The 27,444-nt window shown below is 45.2% G+C and overlaps 1 protein-coding gene and 1 long non-coding RNA gene across 3 annotated transcripts; both read left to right on the top strand.

Moving 5' to 3' along the window:
* The first annotated feature begins 1,811 nt into the window (after window positions 1-1,811).
* LOC144138575 (uncharacterized) lies at window positions 1,812-20,212 on the top strand. Its single transcript, XR_013315904.1, has 5 exons — window positions 1,812-2,429; window positions 10,078-10,129; window positions 14,019-14,169; window positions 19,261-19,423; window positions 19,994-20,212. It is a non-coding gene; the product is annotated as an uncharacterized LOC144138575 (long non-coding RNA).
* Window positions 2,905-9,441, top strand: LOC144138574 (uncharacterized). 2 transcript variants are annotated; one of them, XM_077670926.1, is made up of 7 exons: window positions 2,905-3,350; window positions 5,242-5,474; window positions 5,550-7,237; window positions 7,310-7,445; window positions 7,501-7,689; window positions 8,099-8,207; window positions 8,276-9,441. In XM_077670926.1, the coding sequence occupies exons 1-7, from the start codon at window positions 2,953-2,955 to the stop codon at window positions 8,346-8,348; spliced, it is 2,826 nt and encodes a 941-aa protein (XP_077527052.1). In that variant the 5' UTR covers window positions 2,905-2,952; the 3' UTR covers window positions 8,349-9,441. The 2 variants fall into 2 exon arrangements, with proteins under 2 accessions (XP_077527052.1, XP_077527051.1); XM_077670925.1 differs by having other exon boundaries at window positions 5,550-7,445.
* Window positions 20,213-27,444: the final 7,232 nt, after the last annotated feature.

Below are 27,444 nucleotides of genomic sequence, written 5' to 3'. Positions count from 1 at the left end.
CCTCCAACTAAAAAAATTGCCGAAATTCAGGTTAGAGATAACGTTTTTTTTTTTTTTCACGCGTCAAGAAAACGAGGATTTCACCAGCCGAAGCCATGATAGCAGTGTAAATATGAAGGCAACGATTCATTAATTAGACCACGTGGGCATCCTAAATTTTAGTTCCCTCATTGTTTCTGTGGAAGGCGAAGTGGTCCCAATCTTATCTTTACAACCCCTCAGACGTGACCAGTAAGAACGGTGCATAATTTGAGCGTATTTTGTTATAGCCCTGAAAAAAAATAAACTGTTACGTAAATTTCTGAGATTGGTTGATTTATTATTATGTGGCTTAACTCGCTGACGCTACAGATACGCAAGCGACGAGGCGCGCTGTAGTGGAGGGCTCCGGATTAATTTCGGTCACCTGGGAATCTTCAATGTGCGCCGAAATCTCGAACACACGGGCGTTTTCGTTTTTGGCCTTCATCAGAAGTGTAGTTGTATGACAGCGTCAGCAATGCAGTTTCAATGTTTGAGAAGAGCTAGCTCTTTATGTTTGATTTCTAATACTTTTGATTGACAGCATATAACTTCGTTTATACAAAACTAGCTTTAACCAAAGGTAATTGTTTAGAGGAACTCGTTCGTTTGGGGGTCTATTACCTAATATGCGCAATTACGGGGTGAGTAAGCTCTCACGCACACACAAAAAGCCACAGCTAGCCGCCGCTGCAGCTACAACTGCCAACCGACCACTACAGAAATGACCCCGCCTGGGCTCCCCGAATGCTGCATGGGCCAGTTCCAGTTACTTCAGCATGACCTACGGAAACGTGAGGAAGCTTCAACATCGCTTTCGCCAACGACTACCTGCATGCGCATAAGACGAGACGAGTATCACCTCTCTGTCACTCTTGTAGTGTTCGTTAGGACATTGAACCTGCACTGTGTGCTGAAACTCAGCGTTAGCATAGGCTCACAGCCCTCGACTGCGTCTGCGACAAGGGCTGCGAAGGCCTTGCCTTTCTCCGTGACCGGCTTTGAGGAAATTCTGTGAACGTTTGCACTGTGTGCGCGTTTGTGCGTCTTTCAGATTTGCGTTTCTAGAGTACTTATAGTGTCTGCGTGCGTTTTTCTGTGCTGGTGTATTCATTCCTTGTCGTCATTTTCATTCCGTATCATAAAGGTATTCCTCCCTCCCAGTTTTCCTCGCAGAAGTTACGAAGAAAACACCCGACAAAAAAAAAAAAAAAAAAAAAGAAATGCTAGTGAATAGTCCTGTGCGAGTACAGTAAAGACTCACATAAACGCTGTACCTTCTACGAGAAGTTATAGATTTACCAACCAAGTGGTTGAAAAAGCGTAAGGCTAGCGACACCTGCGACAAAGATTTCCCTCGGTAATGATTACGCACCCTGAAGTCTCAGATCACACCTTCAAATGATTAATGCAACATCACGATCTGCAAACGCGCGAGCCGAATGATTCAGGACTCCCGTGCAAGCCTGCGCTGAAGCAGGCCGAACGCCAAATTTTGTCCGAGCTGAAAAGCATTGTAAGGCACACGTGAATTTTTATTTGTCTGGTTATGACCGAGACAAGTCTACGAGACCGCGTACGGCGCAGGGAATCAGAGCCAGAGATAGCGGCAGCTAAGACAAGTCCGAGGTAAAATAAATAGCTAAGACAGGTGAAATGGAACATGCCGTCACTCCGATTCAAAGACTTTTACTCGCCATCATCATCCCCGTTCAAGATTTTTTCAGGGCGCTGCCATGCGCCAAAAATACAGCCTGATTGGCTTAGATCTTCTGGACAAAACTGGCAGCCAATCGGAAAAGACCGAGAGCAAGAAGGCAGCGATCGGGAAAATTGCAATCAGGAGCCCATTAAACCTGAAATACTTGTGAACACAAAAAGCAATAATAATTTTGAATGAATGATTCCTTAAAGATTGATTAATTTCGCAATGTTGTGTGATCACTTTGCATAAAAATACAAAAAGGGAACTCTGCTCTTTTGTTCGGCGCTGCAGTCGCTTCCGATCAGGATTCTATTTAAACTGAAATACTGGTGAACACCAAAAGCAATGACAATTTTGAATAAATGATTCTTTGAAGATTGAAAAATTTGGAAATGTTGTATGATCACTTTGAATTAAAATTTAAAGTCGTAACTCTGCTCATGTATTTGGCCGTTTCGGCGCTGCGGTCGTTTCCGATGTAATTTTTCCATCAAGTGGTGGCGGCGAGGTCGGCCGTGGTTGCGCGTTGTCCGTGTTGTTATTCATGTTTTTTGTGCGATATTCCGTCGTAAAATGTGTTCGCCCTTTGTGGATAAAGCCTGCTTGCCACGTTGGAAACACGTGCGGTTAAGGATAAGCTGAAATACAGCGGCAAACGATCGAAGAACGGCGGCGTTTTCCTGTGCCCGGACAAAGAAGTTCGGTAAGTTCTTTTTTGCTGGACCTTTTGCAGCGCGACTAAGGTTCGGTGCCAGAAACGTGTTATTGGCTTGATTTCTCGTTTCCGCGTCAGTCTCACGCTGTGGTTCGCGCAAGCTAAATGCAATTTGCTGGCGCTGCTCGATATGTCTAGCGTTGCTGACGGACAGGTGGTGGGCGCAGCGGAGGGCCTTAGGAAGCTTGAAATAATTGCCGGTGCTCTTGATAACATCGTGAGGAATCGACGTGTTTTGTTTCGTATGCGGTTTTTATCGCATTAGGTCTATTTCTATATGCGGCCGTGCGGTTTCACCGTGCTTTTGTTTTATTTCGATAGCTGTGCCACTTTGAACAAAGCAAAATACAATGTGCGACTGCTTAACTTATCGGACGTAAAACTTCCCTTGAGAAAAATGAAAACCTTAAATAGTTTGAGAATCTTAACTTGGCAATAAAAGTGTTTTGATATTTTTTTTATGAGCAATGCTATATGCCCTCCGGAGTGAACCTAAACCGGAAATGGCTATATGGACTCCGCTGTCCAGCGCCATCTAGGAGGCGCCTTAAACACCATTTTGTCACGTGAAAGGAGCTTTCTGTTTTTTTTTTTTTTTTTTTTACGCATCGGTTTTTGGCGTGCACGCGGTCTCCGACAGTCCGCGCGCCTTCGACTCGACATGGAGGTTAGAGTCGGTGAAAGATTTAATTCTTATGACGAGTTTGAGACAGCATTGCATCGATTCGGGGTGCAAACAAACACACTGTTTGTCAAAGAGAGGACCAAATCGGTGGCAGTGGTAAATGCCTCCTTGACAGCAAACTCGGTGAAGCTAGATAGTAAACTCCAGTTTGCCAATGCAACATTCACCTGCAAGCACGGCGGACGTCGCCGGACAACTGGCACTGGGATTCGCCCTAACCAAAGGTGAGTAATATGACCCTAGGTCTCTCGATCGTGGATGATTTTGGTTGATGGTGGGGTTTTACGATGCGACGCTACACAGGCGATGAGGCGCGCCGTAGGATGGCTCCAGATTAATTGTGACCACGTGGGGATCTTTAACGTGGGCCGAAATCTCGGAGCACTCGAGCGTTGTCGCCTCCATCAGCAAAACGGCTGCCGCAGCCGGGAATCGAACCCGTGTCCTTCAGCAGCACAACGTACGCCATAGCCACTGCGCAACCGCAGTGTCTCTCGTGGAACAGTGTATTTGACGTACTAATATGTTTTTCGAACGGCGAGAAGCGAAGATTCATGGGTTGAGGCAGGATTTCAGGTAAATGCGCCTATATGTTCCTGTAGCTCCTATCGCTCTGTTTTGTTTAACGAACATGAATTAATTGATTAGGGGCTATTGCATAGCCAGATATAGTTGGCCAAGTGCCCACAGAAGGCTATTTTCACACTTCGCGCCTATATGAACACTACCAGGCTACCGGCAAGACTGACTGCTCTGAACTCTGTGGGATCGAACCTTTAGTTTAACCAACTCCCCAAAAAACAACAGCTAGCAGCAGTGGAATGGGACACTCATTCTAAATGACGAGAGGCCCAATTTTAAATTTAAAAAAAATCTGGAGAAGGTGGTAGTATGAACTGTTTCTAGAATTTTCACACTGACTTTTAGGCTATGTTCCATGTGCCCTCTAAACAGATTTTTTCTAACCTGGGCAGTCACATCTTTGTTGTTTCCAAACATATATCCAAATGCAAGTTTATTTTCAACGCAACGGTTCAGCATCAAAAAGGCCTTTGTTAGCAGATCCCCCGTATATTGAAGAGGCAATGGCGAAACATCACTGCAAAGCTGCATTTCCTTACGTCCTAAAATTTACACTCCCAACAGAGTCTAAAATGTGCTGTTATTCAAAAATCCGTTTGGCTGTGAAAACACCTTTTGAAAAATGCTCTTCAAATGTGCAGAACTATTGGGACACGTTACCTGGACAATTCGGACAATGTCATTTAATATGAGGAAGTTGCCAGAGTTGCCTGCCAGAATTTGCCAGAAATTGACTAAGAGCTAGATATCATATAAGAACATGTTAATTTCTTAATAAATTGTCATATCTCCTGTGTTTAGTATTTGTGCCTGTTTTTGTTGTGTCCCATTAATTGCAACAGGCAGACATGAAGTAGCGCTTTTCTTAATCAGTATTCCCAGCTTTCAGGTATTCCTTTTCATGGTACAACAGTGGCTATGAAACGTAAATGTGAGAAGTGTACTTGTTGAATCAAGCTAATGAATTGTCATTAGTCCAGAAGTTTAATGGTACTATTGAACCGCTGTATTCAACCGTTGGTGCCATTGTACCATCACAAACAATAACTTTTTTGGTTTTTGCACACATCTTTGGTTGAAATTATTTTCACTTATGTAAAAATTGATGGTGCTGATATATCCGTCCATTAGAGGCTTAAAATGTTAAAATGCACTTTTTTAATGCCTAAAAATCCGACCTCTATGTTTGAGGCCTCCTCTATTATAGGTCCTGCACAGCCTGAAATGAGACCTGATGCTCAATTTTCTTAGGTGTTTCTACGGGGCTGTCCTCAGGGTGTTTGTAAGCTGTCAAGGGCAGGTAAACTGAGGAAGCGCATTGTCTTTAGGCTGCAAGTAGCTTCCTGTACATGCATGGAGATACTCTGCTTAATTTTCAATTTCTTACACAAAAGTATGCATAAAGAAACAAACATTGTATTTCAGTGCTGTCTGCTGATCTGCCCATGTTGCCTTTTGCACTGCTTACTTTTGCATGTTTCACTGTAGCTGACTTGCAGTAACTATTGTTACTTCTTCCATTATCTTGGATAGGACTATGAAGAGAGACTGCCCAGTGCAAGTGGTCATTGCTGCTAAAAGAGCTAGCCAGCAGCTGGAAATCACCAGTGCTGTGCTTGAACACAACCATGCCACAACAAAGGAGATGTTTGACTCCTATCCAGAGTGTCGTCGGTTCGATGACGAAGAAAAAGAGTTTGTGGAACCTCTTCTGGAAATGAAAGTGCGGCCAAGCATGATTTTGCAGCGACTGAACGAGAAAACAGGTAATTTGTTTTTTCTGCGAAGCAGTAGTAAAGAACTTCATTGTTTATCCATTTAATTCTTGTAACTGCTTGCAGGCAAGGCTCACATCACCAAGGACCTGCACAACTTGAAACAGCAGAAGAACAGAGATGACGCAGCCCAGCTAATGGCAGCAATTGCCGAGTGTCGAAGAAAGGACAATGCCAAAATCATTCCTGTCACTGATGAGAGCCAGGAATTGCAAATTCTGTATATCCAGACACCACATATGCGAAAAGCTTTTGACGCATTTCCAGAAGTTTTGTTGCTTGATGCAACCTACCGCACGAACAAACTGCGAATGCCATTGTTTGTGTTCGTTGTGGAGGATGGCGCTGGCCGCAGCCATGTGGTTGCCTATGCCTTTGTTGCCAGTGAGCAGCAACATGTTGTGACGAAACTCCTCGACATCTTCGTAAAAGAAAACACAGCTGCCTCAAAAACAAGTGTAGTTGTGGTCGACAAAGACTTTACGGAAATATCTGCAGTGCGGGAAACTTTCCCCTCAAAACCTGCAGTGCAGCTGTGCCAGTTTCACGTGACAAAGGCGTTCAAGATAGCTGCAGGACAGCATGCGAAGTCTGCACAGGAGAGAGACAGGCTGGTGAGCAGCTTTAATGACATGCTCTGTGCACCAACCTCACAACTGTTTGAAGAAGCTCATGCTGAGTTTCTGAGGTATGCCAGCGAGGACGCGCGCATTTACTTCGAAAAAAACTGGGCAAAGATCCCTGAAATGTGGGCCCGTCACCTGTGCGATACATCATTCACAGCAGGAAATAACACCACAAACCGCGTAGAGTCGCACAACGGCAAACTGAAAAACATTTTGTCGTCGCACGAGAAGCTGCACGATGCCCTGCGCTCTTTACTCAACATTTCAGATTCATTGCTGCAGGAGGCAAGACACCAGGCAGCCCTCTTGCAGACATGTGAATTTTATTCGTACAACGCATCTGGAGATGTTGAAAAAATGTGCTTCAAGGAGCTCACCCCATATGCGTGTGCGCTCGTAAGCAGTGAGCTGACAAAGGTGAGGGAAAACCCCCCAGAGATACGACAGCTGGCACCCAACCTCTACAGCGTGTCCTCTGCTTGTGGCAACACGTGGCACGAAGTTTCCACTGAGAAGCAGACGTGCAGCTGTACTACCTTTTCACGAATGGGACTTCTGTGCCGCCATTTCCTTGCAACTTGTGAAAAGTACGGCATAATGCCAGATTTGAAAGCAGCCATAAAAGCGCGCTGGTTCAAGTCCTACCAGCTGGATTATATGGCAAAAAACACTGAGTCAGGTTCAAGCCAGCAGCCCTCAGAAATATGCCCAAATGAGGAAATAGCAACAATGCCCGGGCCGTCATACGAAAAAATGAACAGGAGTCAGCGTTTTAATTTTGCAATGCGCACATTTAAGACAATGGCTGACCACTTGGCGGACTGTCCCACGGACATCTTTACTGCCCGGCTTGGTCTTCTAGAAGAGATCCACACAGGTTGGCTGAAAGGGCAAGACATCATAATGGCTACTGACAACAGTGATGTCGGTCCTGATCTTGGCAGTACTGGTCAAGCCCCGTGTCACCAAGTGGCCACAGCAGAAGCACTGGGACAAGAGGCACAGCAGGAGCACCGTACCAAGACTTCCTCGCCTGAATATGGAAATGCCAACTCCATGCAACCATGCCAGGAAGCTTCTTCCTCCTCTGCAGCAGCCCATGAAACTCACAGCAGTCTACATCACCAGGTATGCCAAGATTTCGGGTTGCCTACCTTACTGACCCTTTCAAGATTGACATGCTTGGTTACAATTACGCAGATAAAGCTTCCTGTGGTCAAGAGCCGCGGCCGCCCGAGGAACAGACCTGTTCAGAGGAAGTGCAAAAGGCCCAGGGATGCATCCAGCACTCATCCAGTGGCTTTTGAACATCTTTCTGAAGTTGCTCAACATAAATGTAAGCAGCATTACTGAGTTATTTGTGTATCCTCATTCGATGCTTTCCTTTTCAGTGCTGCTCACTGGAATTGTTGGAGAGGCAGTCAGCAACCGTGTTTTAAGCCAAAAATACACGGTGGAAGAAACTGACGTTGAGGTGCGGCCAGAATTACTCCCTAGTGCGCTGTTGGACTGCAGGGTCAAGTTTCTGAAGTTAAAAAAGTACTTCTCAAAAGATGCTTGGGCTCTCCTAACATCATCAGGTCAGTGGTATTTCTTCTTATTGAAGGTTTCCCTGGCCTTACAAAGCATTACAAAATACAAGTTTGTTAGATTTTAAAAAACTGCCACTGTGCAATGGTATTGATACCTCTGGTTCTGTCTTCTGCAGCAATCCATGTCGCTCCAGCATTGGCAAGGAGTTAATGCACTGATTACTCATTTTTCGTACCTTTGCTTTGTTGCAGTGCTACATATTGGAACGTTTGTCAATATTATTGCTTTTTTTGTGTGTATGAAACCTGTAATACAAGTTACTTCTTTCGAACAAAGCAGTGATGCTTGTAGTTACGGTTGCTTTAAAAGTGTTTAGTTTGCAGAAAATATTTTCACCATGAAATTAAGCATCACGGGTATTTTAATTGTAATGCTCGCATTAATTTCATTTTGCAGTGGCTATGAAAAAAGCTAATGAAGCATGGCTATGCCGCATTTGCAACGAAAAAGATGATGGCCAAACCAAGATGGTCTGCTGCGACCACTGCCTTGAGTGGTTCCACTGGTAAGAATTAGAGAAGTCTGTTTAAAAATTGAATTGAACATGTTAATTTTGCTTTATCTTTTACACAGGCCTTGTGGTAAAGTCACGAAAGCAGACGTCAAGCAGTCATTGTGGTTCTGCTGTCACTGCAAAGAGATCTGAAGACACATGGGACCTTTCACCGACGTCAAGTGCATGGCCCTTCTGCGTTCACCTTACATTTCAGTTTCACATTCGCAATAAATATGCATTCCCCTTCAAATTTCTTGTTTGGATGTTTATACTTGCGCAAACATGGTATATATGATATGACAAATAACGCTATGGAGCCCTTATGTGCATGCAATAAACAAAGAAGGCTTTGTTTGGTCACGTACGTAGTACGTTGCATGATAACAGCGCACCTGAGTGCAGAGAGTGTTTTGCAGTTGAGCCTTTTAACAAGAAAGCCCCGCCTCCTCCTTCTCAAAGAAAATCATTACATCCACTACTGTTGAGTGATATCATGTGGAGACCAGCATCAAGATCAGGTAATAGTTTCGTTTGAAAGGTTATCAGCAGTCAGAATGATCGGTACCAGTCGAGTAGAATCTTACACGGGTATCAAGTGGCTTAAAGACAAAGAAGGCGGGTCAAAAAGACGCAAAACAACCGAACTCCACTTTTTTTTTTTTTTTTCAATTGGCACCGACTGTACTAACTGAAAATTAGACAGGTGTAGGCAAGCTGCTGCGGCCCAGACCACACAGTAGTGGAAGGCCCCGGATTAATTTTGACTGCCCGGAGATTTTCAACGTGCACCGAAATGCCGACACACGGGCGTTCGCTCTTCGCCTCCGTCACGGCCTGTGCGAGCTGATCTCGCATTATTGCTTGCGTAAGTCCACGTGCTTAATATTTTGACGGACGTTCAGGCAAACGGTTTTGATATCGTCTGGCAAATGATACGTTGGTAGCAAATAATCCACTACTGCCGCTCGTCGCTTACTCGGTTTTGCTTGGCCAAAAACGACTTCGCTTGTCGCCGGTAATGACGCATCAGAAGCACAGCACTCTCGACAGGTTACATGCCGCTGTTGCTCTGTGCGCGTGAGGCGCACGTAGGCAGACGACCAACAGCACTCGCGCGTGCCATTATTTTTGCGGCGACGCAACAACAACAAAAAACTGAAATGCATCCCGCGTAACACAACCATGTATTGTCAGCAATCGAGAGATATGCGATGTTGGCAAGCGAACTAGCCGTACCGAAATTCTTTCGTTGCCACGGAATCACGCTGAGTGTGGAAACCGCATCTTCCCAAGCCATGTTCCCAGTGCCCCACATCCCCACATGACACACGCTTGTTTATGTTTCTCTCACCGAACCTCCATATACATGTCGGGTCGACGGCGCGCGGACTGTCGGAGACCGCGTGCACGCCAAAAACCGATGCGTAAAAAAAAAAAAAAAAAAAAAAACAGAAAGCTTCTTTCACGTGACAAAATGGTGTTTAAGGCGCCTCCTAGATGGCGCTGGACAGCGGAGTCCATATAGCCATTTCCGGTTTAGGTTCACTCCGGAGGGCATATAGCATTGCTCTTTTTTTATCGTCTTGTTACTGGCTGAAAACTATTTGTTTTCTTCAAACGGTTTGTAGTTCAGGAGCACATAGGCGGAGTATATTTCACATTGCTGTAAACGCTATCTACGCTTACATAGCATTGATTTTAAGCACCTTTCATCAATTCTGTGGTTAGGTCTTTTGACATAACTGTCTTGATAATAAAACAATCATTGAGTGAGTGTTCTTACTTCTCGGAATGTGTAGTGTACTGTGAGCTTTTAACTTTGGCAGGTAACGACGTTTGTGCTTATGTAACTTTTCTTTGCAACCTTTTCATTTAAAAGTGGCTGGAGCTTCAGGACGGGGGCTGTCTGGCAAGATGAAAAGCAATAACAGGTACGTACTGCATTTATGTTGCCGATATAGGAACCCAGAAATAGAAACTGGACCTATAAGTATGCGTTTGAGTGATGTGGGGCCTTTGCAGCAGGAATTATGCCCACCTAACTTGTGGGAGTTTGTTCTTGCATTAGTAGTAGGTAGCCCTTTCAGCGGTAGGATGCTCTGCATGTTTAGGACAGTTGAATTATGTTGAATGTAGCTTTTTATACGTGCAGAAAGTGAATTCCTGTTTTATATTTCTTTTGCACACGATGTAGTGCCTGTGCAAACCAGGTTTTCTGGGTGAAGAGTCCTTCAACATCTGCTTGAGGCTGGGCAGCTGTTATGTCATAATGCTAGTAATGTGAGTAAGCACTAGATCTTGCAGGTGCAGTCCCAGTGCCGCAAGAAGTAATTGGAATGCTGGAGCTGGGGCCAAACTCGGGTCTGTGTAGCTGCACCAGCGGTAACTGACAGCAGCATATCATATACACATGCATATCGGCCACAATATCCCCTCTATACCTATGGACCCTTCTGTATTACCGTGTCACTGAGCATTATGCATTGGATGTTGGATGCCGCGCCAGTGGAGTGATGGTGCTCTCAGCAGACACTTCTGGCAGCATAGCCTGCATGCTTCCAGTGAATGTGAGCTAGTCAAGCTGAATCTCTCGCAGATACAGGAAGGCACTGTTCTTTTCTCTGAATACAGACTCCTGACATCCTTTCGCGCTACCTATGCACTGAATTTACATGGCTTCCTTGTCAGTGGTCAGTTAATCAGCCGGCTGTTTTGCAATGGGTTAAGCAAAATAAAATAAAAAAACAGTGGGGAGGTTATGCTGGGTGTGCGTGCAAGGTCCCAAAGTTATTTGTGAACTTGAGTTGTAAATTGATCTGTCAATTGAATTTCTTTCCCTTTTTTTGCATTCAAGCTCAGCCACCCCTTTCTCTGAAATAAGATCATGTCTATGCTACTGAGCTGCACTGTTGGTGGCACCTGGAGTGAGGCACCTTTATGCTTCATTTCTTTATGTCGACGGCATACTGTGACTGCTCAAAATGCTGTAAGCACAGTGCTTACATTATGCGCACAGGCTCAGTTGTGTGAGTTCAAATTCATTTCAACCAAATAACCTGCCGAGGTGGCTCAGTGGCAAGGCGTTGCGCTGCTGAGCACGAGATCGCGGGTTCGATTTTCGGCTGCGGCGGCCGCTTTTCTGATGGAGGCGAAAAGCAAAAATGCCCGTGTGTGCAAGATTTCGGCACACGTTAAAGATCCCCAGGTGGTCAAAATTAATCCGGAGCCCTCCACTACGGCACGCCTCATCGCCTGCGTTGCGTCGGCGTGTTAAACCCTACAATCAATCAATCATTTCAACCAAATAGATTTTTGTCGGAGCAAAACGAACCGTTGGGCTTTCTTTGCCATATTTTGTTTATTCTTGCTCATTAATTAAAAATATATTTTTTTTCATCTATATAAAATGGCTTTAGTGCCTCTAAATGTGTGCAGACAAACGTTTACATGCTGGGTTCTGTTTTTAAATGAGGCATAGCCACATGCTACTCAAGATCATGAGTTCGCTTTCTCGAATCGTAAGAATTGACAATTTAGATTCTTTCGGGCCAGTAAAGTGACTGCACATGTTGATGGGGTGGTAATTCTGCCGAGGCATCAACCGCCTGGTCATCATATTGAACATATATTTGGCTAGATAGTGTGCGAAGGATGTGAAAAAAACAAATTGTACCAAAACAATGTAAATTAGGTGCAGTCAAAAGTTTTGTTCTTTGCACTATAGGGTAATGTTAGTACCTAAGCAGCATTTACTGTATTCACAAGCTTGAGACACTGACAGCATAATGCACCCGCAGCTAGGCTCAGTGGCTAAGGTGTGGTGCTGAGCCCATATATGCTGGTTTGATCTTGGCCGCGGTGGCTGCTTTTCTGATGGAGGCGAAAAGCGAAAACACCCTTGTCTCGAGATTCAGCATAAGTTAGTTTCCCAGGTGCTCAAAATTAATCCGGAGCCCTCCACTACTGCACGCCTCATAGCCCATGTGCAGCTTCAGCGTGTTAAATCCTGCAATCAGTCAACCCGACAGCGTAACGTAATCACGTGATTTTTATCAGAGCCTTTTGGTGGGATGAGGGGGCAAACGTCGATAGCCCTGGCAAATAAAATGCATCAATGGTACGGATAGGTAGATGATGATGATTGATTGATTGGGGGGTTTAACGCGTTGACGCAACGCCGGCAATAAGGCGCGCCGCAGTGGAGGGCTCCGGATTAATTTTGGCCACCTGGGGATCTTTAACGTGCGCCGAAATCTCGTACACGCGTGCGTTTTTGCTTTTCGCCTTCATCAGAAAAGCGGCCGCAGCAGCCGGGAATCGAACCCGCAACCTCGTGCTCAGCAGCGCAATGCCTTAGCCACTTAGCCACTGCGGCAGGTACGGATGGGTAGGTTTACCTAAAGTAGCCCATGCTGGCTTGTGCTCCTGCATGGTCTACTATAGGTAGATGTTGGGGCAGCAAGGCAGTGCTCCCTAATGATTTGGCCGCAACCCCCTGTGTACCAAGCAGGGGTACCTGAAACAGTCCATCATTTTTTAATACCTCAAAAGCTTCTCTCATTGGTGATCGGGCACAAATAAGATTTCATTTCGTTGTTGCTTATAGTCTTGCTCTTCAGATCAAGATCGGTCTAAAAAAAGCACAGAGAACATAGTGTATGCTAATTTTGAATTTTGCCCTTCCAATAATAATGCCAAAGACAACCCCGTACCGTGTTTACTGAATTGTAATGTGACCACGATTGTAGCGTGAGGGGTGACTTCATCGCATAAAAAAGAAAAATTAAAACCACTAAAGTAACTCAAAGGGTAACTTTCTGTTGTGCCAAAAAAAAAAAGAAGAGCCGCCAAAGTACTCACGTGAGGCCAGTGGAATTATGGAAAAGCACATTTATTTTTCAAACACTTGGGCTAGGCGCCCACCTTTGACACTTATAACTTCGCAGGAAGCCCATCTGTCGAGCGATATCACTTGTTTTGAGCTGTATCAGCTCAACACTGACCGCCAAAAGGCGGTTACACTGTTTGGTGACGAAATCAGCAACACCCTTTTGTAATTTGACGTGGCAGCTGTAGCAAGGCCCTCGGAAACTTTTTGGGCAGGGTTCGCATGTAAAAAGGCGCTCCCGCAGTAGCTGCCATCCACAGACGGTCGATGTTGACTCTTCGGGGAGCTGCCGAATTCCCGATTTCTTGAGCCATTAAAATAGCATGGGTCATACTGAGTGCAACACGTTGCCGTAACAAGGGGAGCTGAAGCGGTGTTGAAACACTTCAGGGCAATGAAAGTTACCTATGCCTCAATACTAAAGTACGGCGCGAAAACAAAGGAAAAAAGTTGCGCACGCTGTCAACCACCACAGAAAAAAGCAAGGAAACGAAAAAAGTTGATCTTAGCTTGTAGTGGACCCGAACAACTCTGACACATCTTGCTGACATAGATTGCGAAATGGTCAGAACTGTAGCCATTGATGACAAATGGGTGCATCATTGCAATTTTAGGCAGATTGTAACGCGAGGGTTGACTTCAGGTTGCAAAAAGAAAACGTGTTATAATCGACTAAATACAGTAACATTCGTATTTGTATTTAACTATTTAAATTCAATTTAAGAAATGTATGATATTTGTTCACCTCCTCTATTGTTTTGATTGTTCAGCATACTTGATCATGACAGCATCATGTGACGTTTTGAGACTGCCTAGAGATGAATGAACTCATGTTGCTCATGGCAATTTGCTGAAGCAAAAACTAGGGAAATTTTGACGCATCAGTTTGGTAGGCGCCCTGACTATAGACCACAATTTTACAACCTTCTCAGGGTGGCGCCATTTGCCCGGGATTGGTGTGGAGCTGTGCAGGCATTTCTCGGGGGACAGCGGGAGCAGCCACGGCCCCAGCCACATGCCACCAGCCGCATTGGACTGCGCATCGTGTGGCCGATTCGGACACCTAATCTGATTTGAAAATTGGTAAGTTCATATTCAACAGTTTGCAACCCACAGTTTACAGTGCAGTAGAAAGTGGGTTAAAGGCGAGTGAAAGCTAGTTGCATGCGAGGATTGCGTATGCTGTACACAGGCTGCAAATGGACCATGCTTTGCGTGGTTCTCACCGAAATCGCGGTTTGTGGAGCTATATTTCTCTGTGCCACACTTTTTCCAGTCAATTGCTGCACCCGACTCCTATACCCTACGAATTAGCTGTGCGTCTCACCGTCCCCGCAGAGCTGAGCTGTAGCATTAGAAAAGGGTTGATTTTTGTTTGTTTCTCGTCTATAAAATGAACACTGCTAACCTGTAGCGAACAGAAATTAGCGATAGATAATGGGATTGGAATCAGTAACTGGGCTCTAAAAACAGCATACGACAGCGCGTATTGTTGCAAAGGTGCTACATTCAAATATGTTCAATTTGGCGTGATAATCTATTTGCGGAAGCACTCAGGGACCCCCAAAATCTTAGTTATGGTTTTTAATGCATAACGATCTTGTGTTTATTTTTTTATGTACTCAACAACTGTGCAGTGACGCTCAAACAAGCAGCCTTTGCACATTTTCACCCAAGGCATGCCGACCTGCATGCTGGAGGAAAAAAAAAAGTCTGAAAAATGTGGGTACAGCTGTTGTATTCAAGAGGACTGCCATGACAAAATATACCACTCAGAGGCCATGAATCTGATAAGACAACATGCAACACGGGGCATTTGCAGCCTGTGCACAGCATGGGCAAACCCGCCGTGCAGTTAGTTCTCGCTCACCATGAGTGCGCTCTCTAGTGCACTGTTAAACTGTAGGGTGCTGACTCGTTGAATAAAATTGTACTTGCCAAAACCTTGGTGCTGAGACAAATCGTCTGGAATGCAATTGAGTAAGCACTGTTTGATGGTAATGGCACTATCTAAGCTCATCGGTGCTTTATTTTTAGAAAGTTCATAGCATTATCGAAAACCGTGAAAGATGCAGCTTCTCGCACAAGTTCACGATGTGTGCTCTTAAATCGAGTCTGCGCTTAAAAACTTCCTTACTTGGGGGCAGCTGGATGAAACATAAATTATAATCATACAAAGAACTAAATATTGCCAATGTAAATTCAACAGAAATTCGTCTTTATTGTCTCCTAAGCAGCATTTATTTATGCTTCCTCAGAAACTTCACTGCAGCAATCAAGCACAAGTTCAGAAGTTCTTGTACTGTATAGACAAGGCTTGCTCAGTTTTTTTAGTATCCTGTGCAAGTTTCTAACCTCTGTTGTTGGCTAGAAGCTTACTGTGTTAATAACCGTGGAAAAGAACAAGCTGACAATGTTCCTGTCAGTGCTGCGGCAGTAGCTCAAGAGGCAGCGGCTTTTTTGCCATTCACTATGCCAATGTGGAAAAAGCCATGTGTGCATTTCTCCTGGCAGGTCCCTGGAGACAGGGGTGCCTGAAGTAATGAATCAGTGCTGAGTTTGATAACGTTAAGCAATTACCACAATGCATTCCTCAATCAAGAGCTTCTAAGATGTCGAGGTAGGTATCGGTTTGTAAAGGTTCAGTTAAGATAGTAGGAAATTGTAGTGCATTTTCTTGCACGAAACGAAAAAAGTATTTTTAGATGTGATGACATTTCTCAGAAGATTTTGCTCTAGGAGCTTGTAGGCATTTTGCTTGCACACGGTGGTGCGTGCATGCTTCCCAGCTTTGGGCTAGTGCATGGGCCGCCGCTATCCTGTGAGCACCGCAGCAAAGACATAAATATTGCCGTTTTTTTTTTCTTTTTTTTTTCCCCTATTGCGAACACAGTACACTGCTAACCTTTAAATGAAGGTTGCAAAGCTTCCTTAGAAAGCTAATATAAAAAAAGAAACATTCAAGGAAGCCATTTCTGCAGTACAAATAAACCGCTGTTTTGAAAGCAGTAAAGATGAGGCTGAGTGAAACACTGCGGCAAATAGTTTGTTCTTCGCAAAACAGTATTTCTGGTAGAGAAGTTCAGAATGCAGCCTGGCTGTAATTTTAGATAAGTCGTAGTTATTAAGAAAGAAGCCGTGGCTTTCTACAGTGCTGTGAACCTCTTATAAATAAGTCGTCAGTGAGCTTGGAAAGTGCTGTACGGCTAAACAGTGAGAAGTCAAATGCATTCACGCATTTTTTTTTTTGGCAGAAAATAGTTTTTCTACCTTTAGTTGTAAGACAACCGCTGGTGGCTTTAGTGAGCAACTACTGATGCCCCCTCCTCACCCCCCCCCTACACACACATACGCACCTTTTTTTGGCATCTTTCTTTGTCAACTACGACTGCACGCTGCAATTTCTGTGGCTGCCAAGCTTGTGCGAGCGTACTGAGTTTGTCCCCTGCCATTTCCGTGGCCTCAACAATATTGGGGCAGCAGAGTTTTACAATCTAGGCAACTGACCATTCATAGCCGTAGTGCAAAAAATTGGGCCTGTTTGTTTCTTATTGCGTGTGCTTCTTTTTTTTTTTTTTTTTGAGGTTCAACACTGCGAGGACACCTATGCGCAGAATTTTGCGGCGTGTGCTTCTTGCAATATCCTTGCTTTATTACACAAGACTAAAGAGGAAATGCGGTACTATGTCGTAATTGAGACAACTGAAATAAAGCCAACGGTTTGTAGGCTGTAAAAAGTGCAATAATATAAGTACGAGGTCCAGGTTTTGTATTTTCATGATAGAAGCATTCCTTTCCCGTCATTCGCACAAACATTTTTACTCAGTGGCTGCTATGAGGCTTTTTGATCTTAGTGATTATTCGAATAAATGCTAATGTACGGCAGCGCGGCTGAGATGCACTGCTTTAATTTGATAAAGTTACAGGTGGGGAAATGTAGTATGCCAAGATCCTTGTAGAAATAAAAAAGTTGTTTAATTTTAAATTTAAAAATACAAGCAAATAGAGCACTGCCCTCTTCTCAAAAACCGGAAATCTGCTGCTCACTTTCTCACTGACCCCGATGTCATATGGTGGGACAAATGAGGGCGGCAAAAAATACGTCCTGGAAGTTTTAAGCCCAGGGTGGCCTGACCTGGAAAGCTCCTTTCCGCGCTTCGTGACGCTGTCGTTCGGTGGTACTGTGCCGGAAAGTAGGAGAGGACAAGCAGCCACACGAGACTAGCAAAGTGACGTGCCTGCTGCTGCGTCGATGGGTGTTGCTATGTCTCTTGCTTTGTCTGAACTCTGTACCATCTTTACCTCTCTTTAGTTTAGTGTGAAGCCATGTTCAGCGCTGCCTTGCTATTGAGGTTTCATGTGAACGTCACTTGTGGGTTCAAAGAAAGGTTAAAGAAACAGCTGCATATTCTGGTAAAAAAAACCTTATAGAACGCTCGCAGCAAAAAAACAAAACGCGGGATTAGAACCACTGACTTGCAAACCAGTACTCCAGCTTCTTACCTCTCGACCATATACACAAGCTGTGAGGCTTGCAAAAATTGAGCAGTGTCTGTTTCTTGTCATGTTTGTGAAATTCTGGCAGTGAGAATGCTTGTGTCTCACGCACCAATCTTGCAGACAACCCCCATCTTGCTAATACTAGAAGCAATGTAGCTAGAGCTTCCATATTTACCTCATAACAAGCATCACCCGATCGCAATCTCTCCGACGCAAGCAAAGGTAGCGAAGTACAGAATGTGCCACACAGAATTATATCTGTCTCCAAGGGATAACAGCTTGCCAACAAAAACAGTTTGGTTCAATTTGTCTCAAGGCAGCCAATCACCGCTAGAGAAAAAAATGTTGCTGTTTTTCGGTGAACGAAACAGCATTTCCCAGTGCTAAAACATGTCCCCAGACATAGAGACGGACTGATAACCTGGAAGCTGCCGTCCACTTTTGCTATGCTCCCTGACCACGCCTCCTCTACCATCGATGCCAATATCTGCCGTGAATAGACATCAGCATACGGCGTGCGAATGAACGAATTCGCGTGTATTTCGGCGACGCGCGCTGACGCCAGGCGATATCAACAGTGGTGCATCGTAACACGCCATGGAAAGGCACACGTGCTCGAAGCGGAGCCATAGTGCGGCTCTGTTACTGTCTCTATAGATTTTTGTATTCTTTGAGCCCACGGTTAAGCTTTTATGCTTACTTTGAAGAAAACAAGCAGTAAGGCAACATTTAGGCTCGTTTGGTCAAAATAATGGTATATACACACTTTCAAGCTGAGCCAACTGTAGGGCCACCGCTCTTTGTCGTCATATCCGGAGGCCTCAAGTGTGACGTTGCCAGTACTGCATGTGCTTGTATTTTTAGACTAAAAAATAGAATAACTTTCTCATATCTGCGCCGCTTTGATCATTCTTTTTGCGCATGTAGAATTTTTTTCATAGAATGTGGACTTCAAAAACATTATGAACAAAATTGAGGCGTGGCTTTGCTATTGCAAACAGCAGTGACCAGTGGAGCTGAGGGGAAGCCTCAGAAAATGGTACACCTTCCTAGTCTACCTCGACAACGCCGTAGTATTTACCCGGAACTGCGACGAGCAACTTAAACCTGAGCGCGGCCCGACAAAGCGCGTTCCGAGCGGGAAACTAATGTCCCGGGGTTTTTCATCCCGGCGGACTCGCCATCGAAGTAGTCCGCTGCGGGAAACAAGGTGCAGACCCGCGAAAACGATCTGGAGGCGAGAAAAGGCGTGGCCTTGCTGTCGCAAACAGCCTCGCGAAAGTTATGCGCGGAATGCTGATGTCATTGCTAATGTCATACCATGTGCGCTCGGCAAGGCTAAACCTTTTGCACGAGGACCCTTGTACGTGCACCGGTCCTCGTCTCCACTCCTCCCTCCTCTCCCTCGCAAACTCGTCTGCCGGACTGTGTGCTGTAGCGCCCTGGTAACATCCCTCCGAGGAGCACAAGCTTGACAGCTCTGCTGTTAAAAAGAAAAGGCCAGAGCTCTGTGCCGTGCCATAACCAAAAGGCAGCAGAACTGATTGTGTTATCTACGACAACAAATTGTTTGCTTTCTCATGTGCTCACGTTAAAGGTATGCTTTTGCGTCATATGTTCAGCCTCGATGCATTCAACTTACAAGTGTATTTCAAATTTCCTTTCTCCTGTTAGGCCCAGTACTTCTGCCACATGGGTGGCTACGACTTCAAGGCGGGGCCCGCATGGTGTTGGGCATGGTGATTGGGCAGCCAGTGGCATTGTCCTGCAGCTGGGCAGGGTCCAAGGGGGTGAAAGAGGCCTTCTACGAGCTAGACAACATTGTCTCTTGTTCTTGGTAAGCTGCCCTGATTTTATTTTATGCACAAGGAATTCATTATAATATTTTCAGGGGCTACTTTATTTCAGGGTATTTGTTCGACCATTAGAGCTTATTTTTAATGTTCTTGTTTACAGGAATGAATACGGATACTGTTTGGTAATGCGTAATAAATATTGGCTCTCTGGAATAGTTGTACGTTGTGAAAACTAGAGGCATTGCATTAAGCAAGCTTGTAATACTTTTTTTTTCACCCGTCGCGGTGGCTTAGTGGCTAAGGCGTTGTGCTGCTGTGCTGAAGGTCACAGGTTCGATCCTAGCTGCGGCGGCCGTTTTTCTGACGGAGGCGAAAAACAAAGACGCCCGTGTGTTGAGATTTCGGCACATGTGAAAGATCCCCAGGTGGTCGAAATTAATCCGGATCCCTCTGCTACGGCGCACCTCATAACCTGCGTAGTTTCGGCGTGTTAAACCTCATAATCAATCAATCAATTGAATTTTTTTTTTTCAGGAAGGGCATTGCTAAGCCTGTGGACATTTTTACAGTGCAGTATGTTACTTATTTGTCTGTTTTCAATTTTGTTTCAGTGTCAATACAGCCCAGGTACCCCGACGCAAACAAGGTCGCTGTGGCAGCTGTTATTAAGAAACGGCTATACTCCGCCGGTGACTGGGATGGCGGCCGCACGAAGCGGAAGACACTGGACAGTATGAACTGAGCAAAATAACGAACCGGAAGACACTGGACAGCATGAACTGAGCAAAATAAATTAAGTCGAAAAACCTAATCACCACAGACTTTGTAAATCACTACATTTGTCCCTGAAAGGGCAAACAGTGCTCTTTAAAAGGGCACAAATGCTTATGCATGCATTACGAATTTACAGCATGTCCCGTTTTTAGGAACCCATGTGCGCAATTCGAACTGAAAGCTGCTGGGGTTGGACAGCCGGGATGTAAATGGCAGAATGTCTACTATGGTTGAACAGCTAGTATATACCTAAAGTTGAACAGCCAGGCACCAGCCGCTCACCAGGGAAGGCTGACTGGCCGTACTTCGGCAAAAGCTTATGGGCCATTGATTAGACACATTTCAATGGCCGACCATCGGCATAAGGTCAACAGTTGACCTCCTGCAAAAGTTTAACAGCCGGCCTCGGGCAATGGTTCATCAGCCAGCCTCCGGCGAAAGGTAATGGCTGATCTCCGGCAAAGCTGTACGGCCGGAGACCGTTGTGGACCCCTCTGCAGTGAATTGGTAAAAGGAGAGTGGCCATTGGGTGTACAGCAGTTAACTTTAAACACACGGCAGAGGCCCACCTTTGAGTGCGCGCTTTACACTTTGACTGGAGAAAGGCCGGGCAGAAATTACCTGGCTGAAGTTCTTCGGCTGATTTTAAGCCGTACAGGCTTGTGCTGCTTGGGAGTGCACCCCTTTCAACCGAGGTACCACCAACCAACCCGACTCCAATGTTTTTTCAGTTTCTCCTGACCGACGTTTCGCTTCGAACGGCGCTGTCGTTGCCCGTGGCAGAAAACATTTAAAAAATGCAGAACGTAGTTTTGAGCTTAAGTGTTGAAGTTCTCCTGTTCACTGTCCTGGGAAATTATCGTCAATGAGTACGGAGTGATTACTCAATAAACATGTAGACAGAGATCCACGGCGATAGTGACATTATGTGTTCATTACATGCTCCACTAGAACACATAAATGCAACAGCCAACAATAATTTGGCCCAGAAGACCGCTGATGTACCAGTGATGTACGGATTAAAACACCTTTCCCGCACCCTCCCGGCTTTGCTAAAACCAGTCCCTGATCCTATTTGATTGTGGGTGGGGTTGTAGGGAAATGAAGAGAGAGATCGCGGTAGATGCGCGTTAAAAGACGAAGAATATCTGGCACGCTCAGTCGCCGGCGCAGTTAACTCTCAGCAACCTTACGGGGCCTAAAACAGAACCGCTTCCGCCGGCGCCAGCCACTCGCAATAAATGCTCTCCTGGGCTCTCACTCCGGACGAACGCGTGCCTCTGTAGGGTTGTTTCGGCAGGAGCAGACTGTGGGGCCGCAGTATGAACTAGCTTCATATAAGGGACGCATAATAGAGTGGGCCCCTCTGGACTTCAGTTGGCGCTTTCAATATAGAGTTCATGGTGTACGGTCCCAATAGCAGGTCCAGTGTCAAAGGAAAGAAGAAAAGCATCTGCAGTGGCATCGTGTGTATCTTCGAACACATCGGCGAAAAAGTTCAAAGTGAAGGTTAAACAACCTGTAAAGGCTACCATAAACAACATGCGACTCATGGCGTTTTTTGTGATTTCTCACTCGGAAGTGACAATGTAAAACATCTCACTGTTTCTTCTCTCTGACGAACGGTGTGTTTGGAGTAAAAATGGTGCGCATATCGAGTTGAGAATGTTTTTCGCCAAATGCACATCAGGTGTAGAAGCGAAGATCTGCTTCCGTGAAAAAGAGAGAAAGAGAGAGAGAGAGAGAGATGGGGAGATATCTTTTATTGGAACACCCAATCCTGTGATATACAATTGGTTCCTATTATGTACTCTGAAGCATGGTGACCCCGTTGAACAGGCCCTCAGACTAGTTAATGTAAGACACAGAAAGGAATGGAGACATCGTTTTATAAACGAAGACCCCTAAAGCCACCCTTAAGTTTGTTCACAAAATAAGAACGATACCAGAATGTATCCAGCTGCTGATTTCGAGGCTTAACGCACCGACGCTACACAGGCGATGAGGCGCGTTGTAGTGGAGGACTCCGGATTAATTTTGACCTACTGCGCATCTTTAACGTGCGCAAAATCTCGAACATACGGGCGTTTTCGCTTTTCGTCTCCATCAGAAACAGCACCGAAGCGGCTGGAAATCGAACCCGCGTCCTTCGGCTCAGCAGCGCAACGCCTTAGCCACTGAGCCACGCGCACTGCAAGTTATATGCTTTTGAAATAGTAGTACAGGCACAGGATAATCAATTTCCCTCAATTATTGGAGGTACCAAGAACAATGCTGACCAAAAAATTACCCCACCTTTCCGCGAGGGGAACACTGTGGAGATGCGACGCATCTTGGGGCACTAGCGTCGGCGTCGGCGCTGGCGTTGGCGGCCGCTCGGCCGCTCGGCCGCTCGCTTCTCGCGTACTGCAGCGGCTTCACGTTGACGAAGTTCAACATCGGCTGCTCGCTTCAACCGTTTGCGTTCGGTATCACGTTTACAAAGTTCGGAATCGGCTGCTCGCTTCAAATGTTTGCGTTCAGCATCACGTTCACGCCGCTTCGCAGCCTTGTGTTCAGTGGTGCTAGCATTCCTGTTATCACAGTGATAGTGCTTGTTACGGTTGCGCAGGCGATAGCAGAATCGTTAGGCTCCATTCAACGCATCGATGGAAATCGGAAGGCCGGTGCTGGAGCGACCGTGGCTATGACGCAACGTGGCACGGCTACGCAACACAATCCAACACAATCCACTTTAATCCAATCCAATCCAAATCTAATCCAATCCAATCCAATCCAAGCCAAGCCAAGCCAAATCAAACCAAGCCAAGCCAACCCAATCGAATCCAATCCAATGCCCCTCGCGAAAGAGTGTTCGCTACCGGAGAGGAGATGGGGTGAGCGGCGGGGAGCGCAGCTCGCGTGGCGAGGAGAATGGGGGAGGGGTGTGGACGGACAACAACAATGCCGTATGGAGGGACAAGGCGAGTGAATGAGATGCAGTCGCATCTAAAAGAAAATTAGGGTGTACCAAGAGTCTCGGTTTGTTGGTATCGATGGGGAACTAGCCCTCTTTTAACCACAGCATGTCACGCCTGCGAACCTGTGCCTGCAACGTAGTACACGTTTTGGCCTACTGCAAAAGGCAAGCAGCCGACAGACACCAAATGACGTCTTGTAAGAGAGTCCTTCAGGAACGCAGCAATTTAAGCGCCCTGTAGAATACTCTCGCGCCTCTGCTAGCTATCTTGTTTCACAGCGAGGGCAAGGTAATGAGCCCGATATTACTTCACAGGATCGCAGCCAGTATTCTTGAAGGCGGAAAGCGATTACAAATTAGTCCACTGGTTCTACAGGGCCAATATGCTAGATTTGCGGTGCACAGCGACCCCCGGTCGTAAAGGTTCATGCGCCCAGAACATTGGTTTGAATAACGCAAATCAGCAGTAGAGGGAAAGACTGTTTTTATGAACCCTAACATTCACTATCAAGGCACGTCGTCCGCCTTTTACGGGCGTAACCTGGGCGATATAAATGAACGATACAGAAAGCCTCAAGACTACCATAGCACGTCCATTTCAAGGTAAGATATGCGGAGAACCTCCAGGTATTGTCGGTGGAGATATTGGTTATAAGCTGTGTTCAGTGATGGGAATCCTGGATAAACAGCAACGAACAGGAAAACTAACTGGGCGGAAGGCCTTGATAATTTATGGAGGTAGTCACTTGAACGAGGCCTAAGGCAATTCACTCGCCCATTGAATGTCCCCACAAACTAGTGCTTGAGTTTCCGTGCGCTATTCATCGAAGGTTTGTTAAGTACCCTTGCTGCTCTGGCACGCCTGATTTGGTAGTGCGCTGTGGGCATCGCGTCGGTTAAAGCTTTCTCTCTCTATCAAATACAGATATCGCAGCACATAGAACGTACACACACACACGCACGTGATATGTTCGAAAAAGGAGTCTCCGGAAGTAGAAGGACGTGGATATGCGAGATGCATCTTCTACCTTTGTTTTTCAGACACAGTTCTGGTTTGCTCCGTATTTTGTTTCACTCGTTCTTTAATTCGAAGACGCTAACAAGCGTAGGATTAACATGGGAGGACTAATCAATATGACGCTACGCTGAACAGACCCGTGGATACGGTATAGGTAGACCAAAGTAGCTTTGCTGTTTATTTTTGTTTTCGGGAGCTTACCAATTTGAAAGCTTCTCAATATTTGTAATCTTTTCACCGCTGAAAGAGCGCTTTCTGCTAACGCGGCTGTGATCCATGCAGCGGTGGACGTTTTTTTCATGAATGCGAAAAACAAAAAGTAACATGAGCCCAGATTTCGGCGCACATTATTGATCCTAAGGTAATCAAAATTATCGTTGGGCCCACCACTACGGGGCACCTAATAGCCCAGGTGTAGTTCCATCGTGTAAACCCCAGAATTTGAAATTCATTTGAAAGAACGCTTTTTGGAGCTAGTATTTGGTTGATCTAGTTACAAAAGGCTAGTTTTTAAAATAAACCAACATAGGTCGTCTTTCTGGCATCTTCCACGATACTCAAAGTAAACCATGTTTCTGGCAAACTTAAAGTCCTCGGCAATAGGGAATTTGTAGCAACGTAGCACAGACATCGCGAATGAGAACTAAACAATGTTTAGAAACCTAACAAAGTTCATGTTTGAAGCGGTGACGCCACAGATAAGCTAGAAATTGTCATCAATTTCATTACTTGGATTTCTCAACGCTGAAATTTACAATAACCGTTAAAAATTAAACCTAAAATGGATACTTATATTATTAAATTGATGTCGTAACAATCTGCTCTTGTACGAGCTGTAGTTCATTCTTATGACCACGTCAAATGGAAATCGTGAAGTGTGTGCCTTTGATGCTGTTTCTTTCACCATTTTTTATCTGTTGCCTAAACTAAGCACGCCTGTGTTCCACTACAGCTCCAAAACAACCACCGCATCCGGAAACCCGACCCATTCGTTTGTATCGACAATCAGGTTAGCTATCATGAACTCCAGGTGGAGGTCGCTTAGGTTATAGGGGAGCAAACACATAATTGGGTTAAAACAGCCGTTTGAAAAAGCGAACAGAAAAAACAGCGTTGGTAAGGCGACGTCACGCAACTAAAAGCTTGTCCACGGCTTTCATTGTCCTCAAAATAATGATACTGAAAACCCTACGAACGTTTTCGAATGAAGTCGTCGTCAACTATATCAACGTTTGCCGCACAGAACTTCGCACGGTGAAAGCAGTGAGTGGCTACCGCTTTTTTGCATGAACGTGAGCTGTCTATAAAAATGAGATGAAACGTATTTTTTCCGCATTATTTCTTTGCCGAAAGCCCTAGATGTGTCCAGAAGAGCGACAATGCGGTGGCTAAACAGCACTGCTGGTCGCGGAAAGAAAGCCAGGAAATTACTTCCAGTCGAAGTCACAGAAGGCCTTTGGACGATTCCTTCGTTCCGGCCGAGTGGCTCCAGCGCAAACCATTTTTTCCTGTTTATTGCTTTCTTTTACATACTTGGTGCTGATTTCGGGCTTTAGTCGTTCGTTTTGTTCCTAATTTCTGCACGATATAGACTCCGCAGCTTCTGGCTTGCTGCACGTGACAGAGATTGATTTTGTGTAAAGAAAGTATGCCCCTTGCAATTTCTGGTGTTGTGTAACAAATAGAACTCACATTCAGCTGTTGTACTCTGTTTCTGTGGCACTACACATGCGTGGTGTGGTAACTGAGGCGCTATATATATTTAGTGTGTTTTCTTGCACGGTCATTTCGTTGTGATTCAGCACTCGTCTTCTGTTAACTTCCCGCTCATCTTCTATGCTCTGTTGCTCGGTTGGAAGGTCTTCCTCGCTCACGAAATTTTTTGTAAAAGAATACGGCTTCGACTGACGTTTTATTTATTGATTTTTTGGGGTTTCAAACTAGGTCACAAGTCCATTGTTCCTATACTGCAAGTTTGAATCACAAAGTTAACGGGATGAGTCAGTTTATACGAGCTACATTAGTTCCGCGTGCCACATTGTTGCTCAAAACAATTTTTAAAGGCGTGTTTGATCCCTTATGTTATTTGTAAGCTCGGCTGTTATCGTACCAGAATTATTCTTCCAAGGGAAGCGAACCTTCTATAACTTTGTTCTGGTGGTTGGGTCGGTCAAAACAATTTCGATGGCCAGGTGATAATATTAAGGGAAATTGAGGCGTTGAGGATTTCGAGGATGGCTTCCGACGAAACGTTTCCCCTGAAGTTTAATTGTTTCTAGTTTTGTTATCACTAGAATCGTTAGGAAGTGGCTCCACATTTCAATGCTGCAACTACCAGTTCACCAAGACTTTGAAGTTCTAGTGAACCCTATCGTTTGATTATATATGTGGAAGATTATATCCGGGTATATTTCTTCACAAGATAAGCAAGATTGTGCTAAACAAGGTCCACTTTATTCTGTGATAGGCTCTTTAGGACTACTTATTGAAGTTACTCCGCGAAGATGTCATTGTGCCGAAGTTATGACTTCGCGATGTTGTCGGTTGTTCGCGCACCATTTTGGTCATTTCTTGCAATATTTGATCGAATAATTTCCCGAATGGGTAAATCTTCCGTGTCACACAAGCTTCGCCTAGATCATCCTCCCAGCAGCCTGTTTGGCACACGTGAAGCGTAGGCAGAAAAAAGGGTTGCATTTTGCTTGATTGTAGCTTTTAAGCGACCAATTTCTACCCTCTTCTACCGCTGCAATGCAGTATTCTTGCGTAACGCCAAATGCAATTTAGTAAACCTCATGACAACATTTGTTCAGTTTAGAATTTATTTTCTACAACCAATTCTCAGCTTTCCCGGAGAGAGACAGTGCTCACCTGGTGATGAATTGAATGAGGAGCAAGAAATGTTTTCCTGGACAAGGGAGCTTTCCAAGCAGCCGTGGGCTATGAGACAGTAGCGACAAAAAGACAGGAGCAACGTTTTCCTTCACGGAAAATTGGGTAGCCAATGAGAACTAGGGAAATTCGCTCCTATTTTCTCCCTTCATCTTCATTCCGGAACATTTTCAACTCTAGGGGACTAAACACGAGGGCCGAATTACCCGTTGCTGGTTTACTCCTAATTCACGAACCCCCCTATCATACATCCACAACTAACAACGGGGGTACAAGGTGAAGTTAACGAGGCTGCTCAGATTTAAGGGTCTCTGCAGCACTGCTACACTGCTTTCACTATTTTCTCCGCCGCGTTTGAGAACACGGCGAAAGCTATATTTACCGCCAACACTCCGTGATCGGCTCGTCGCAATAGATAC

The sequence above is a fragment of the Haemaphysalis longicornis genome, unplaced genomic scaffold (genome assembly GCF_048455015.1).
Source record: "Haemaphysalis longicornis isolate Haplotype H1 unplaced genomic scaffold, Haemaphysalis longicornis Haplotype H1 scaffold_5, whole genome shotgun sequence".
Lineage (NCBI taxonomy): Eukaryota > Metazoa > Arthropoda > Arachnida > Ixodida > Ixodidae > Haemaphysalis > Haemaphysalis longicornis.
This window is presented reverse-complemented; position numbering and strand designations above follow the sequence as displayed.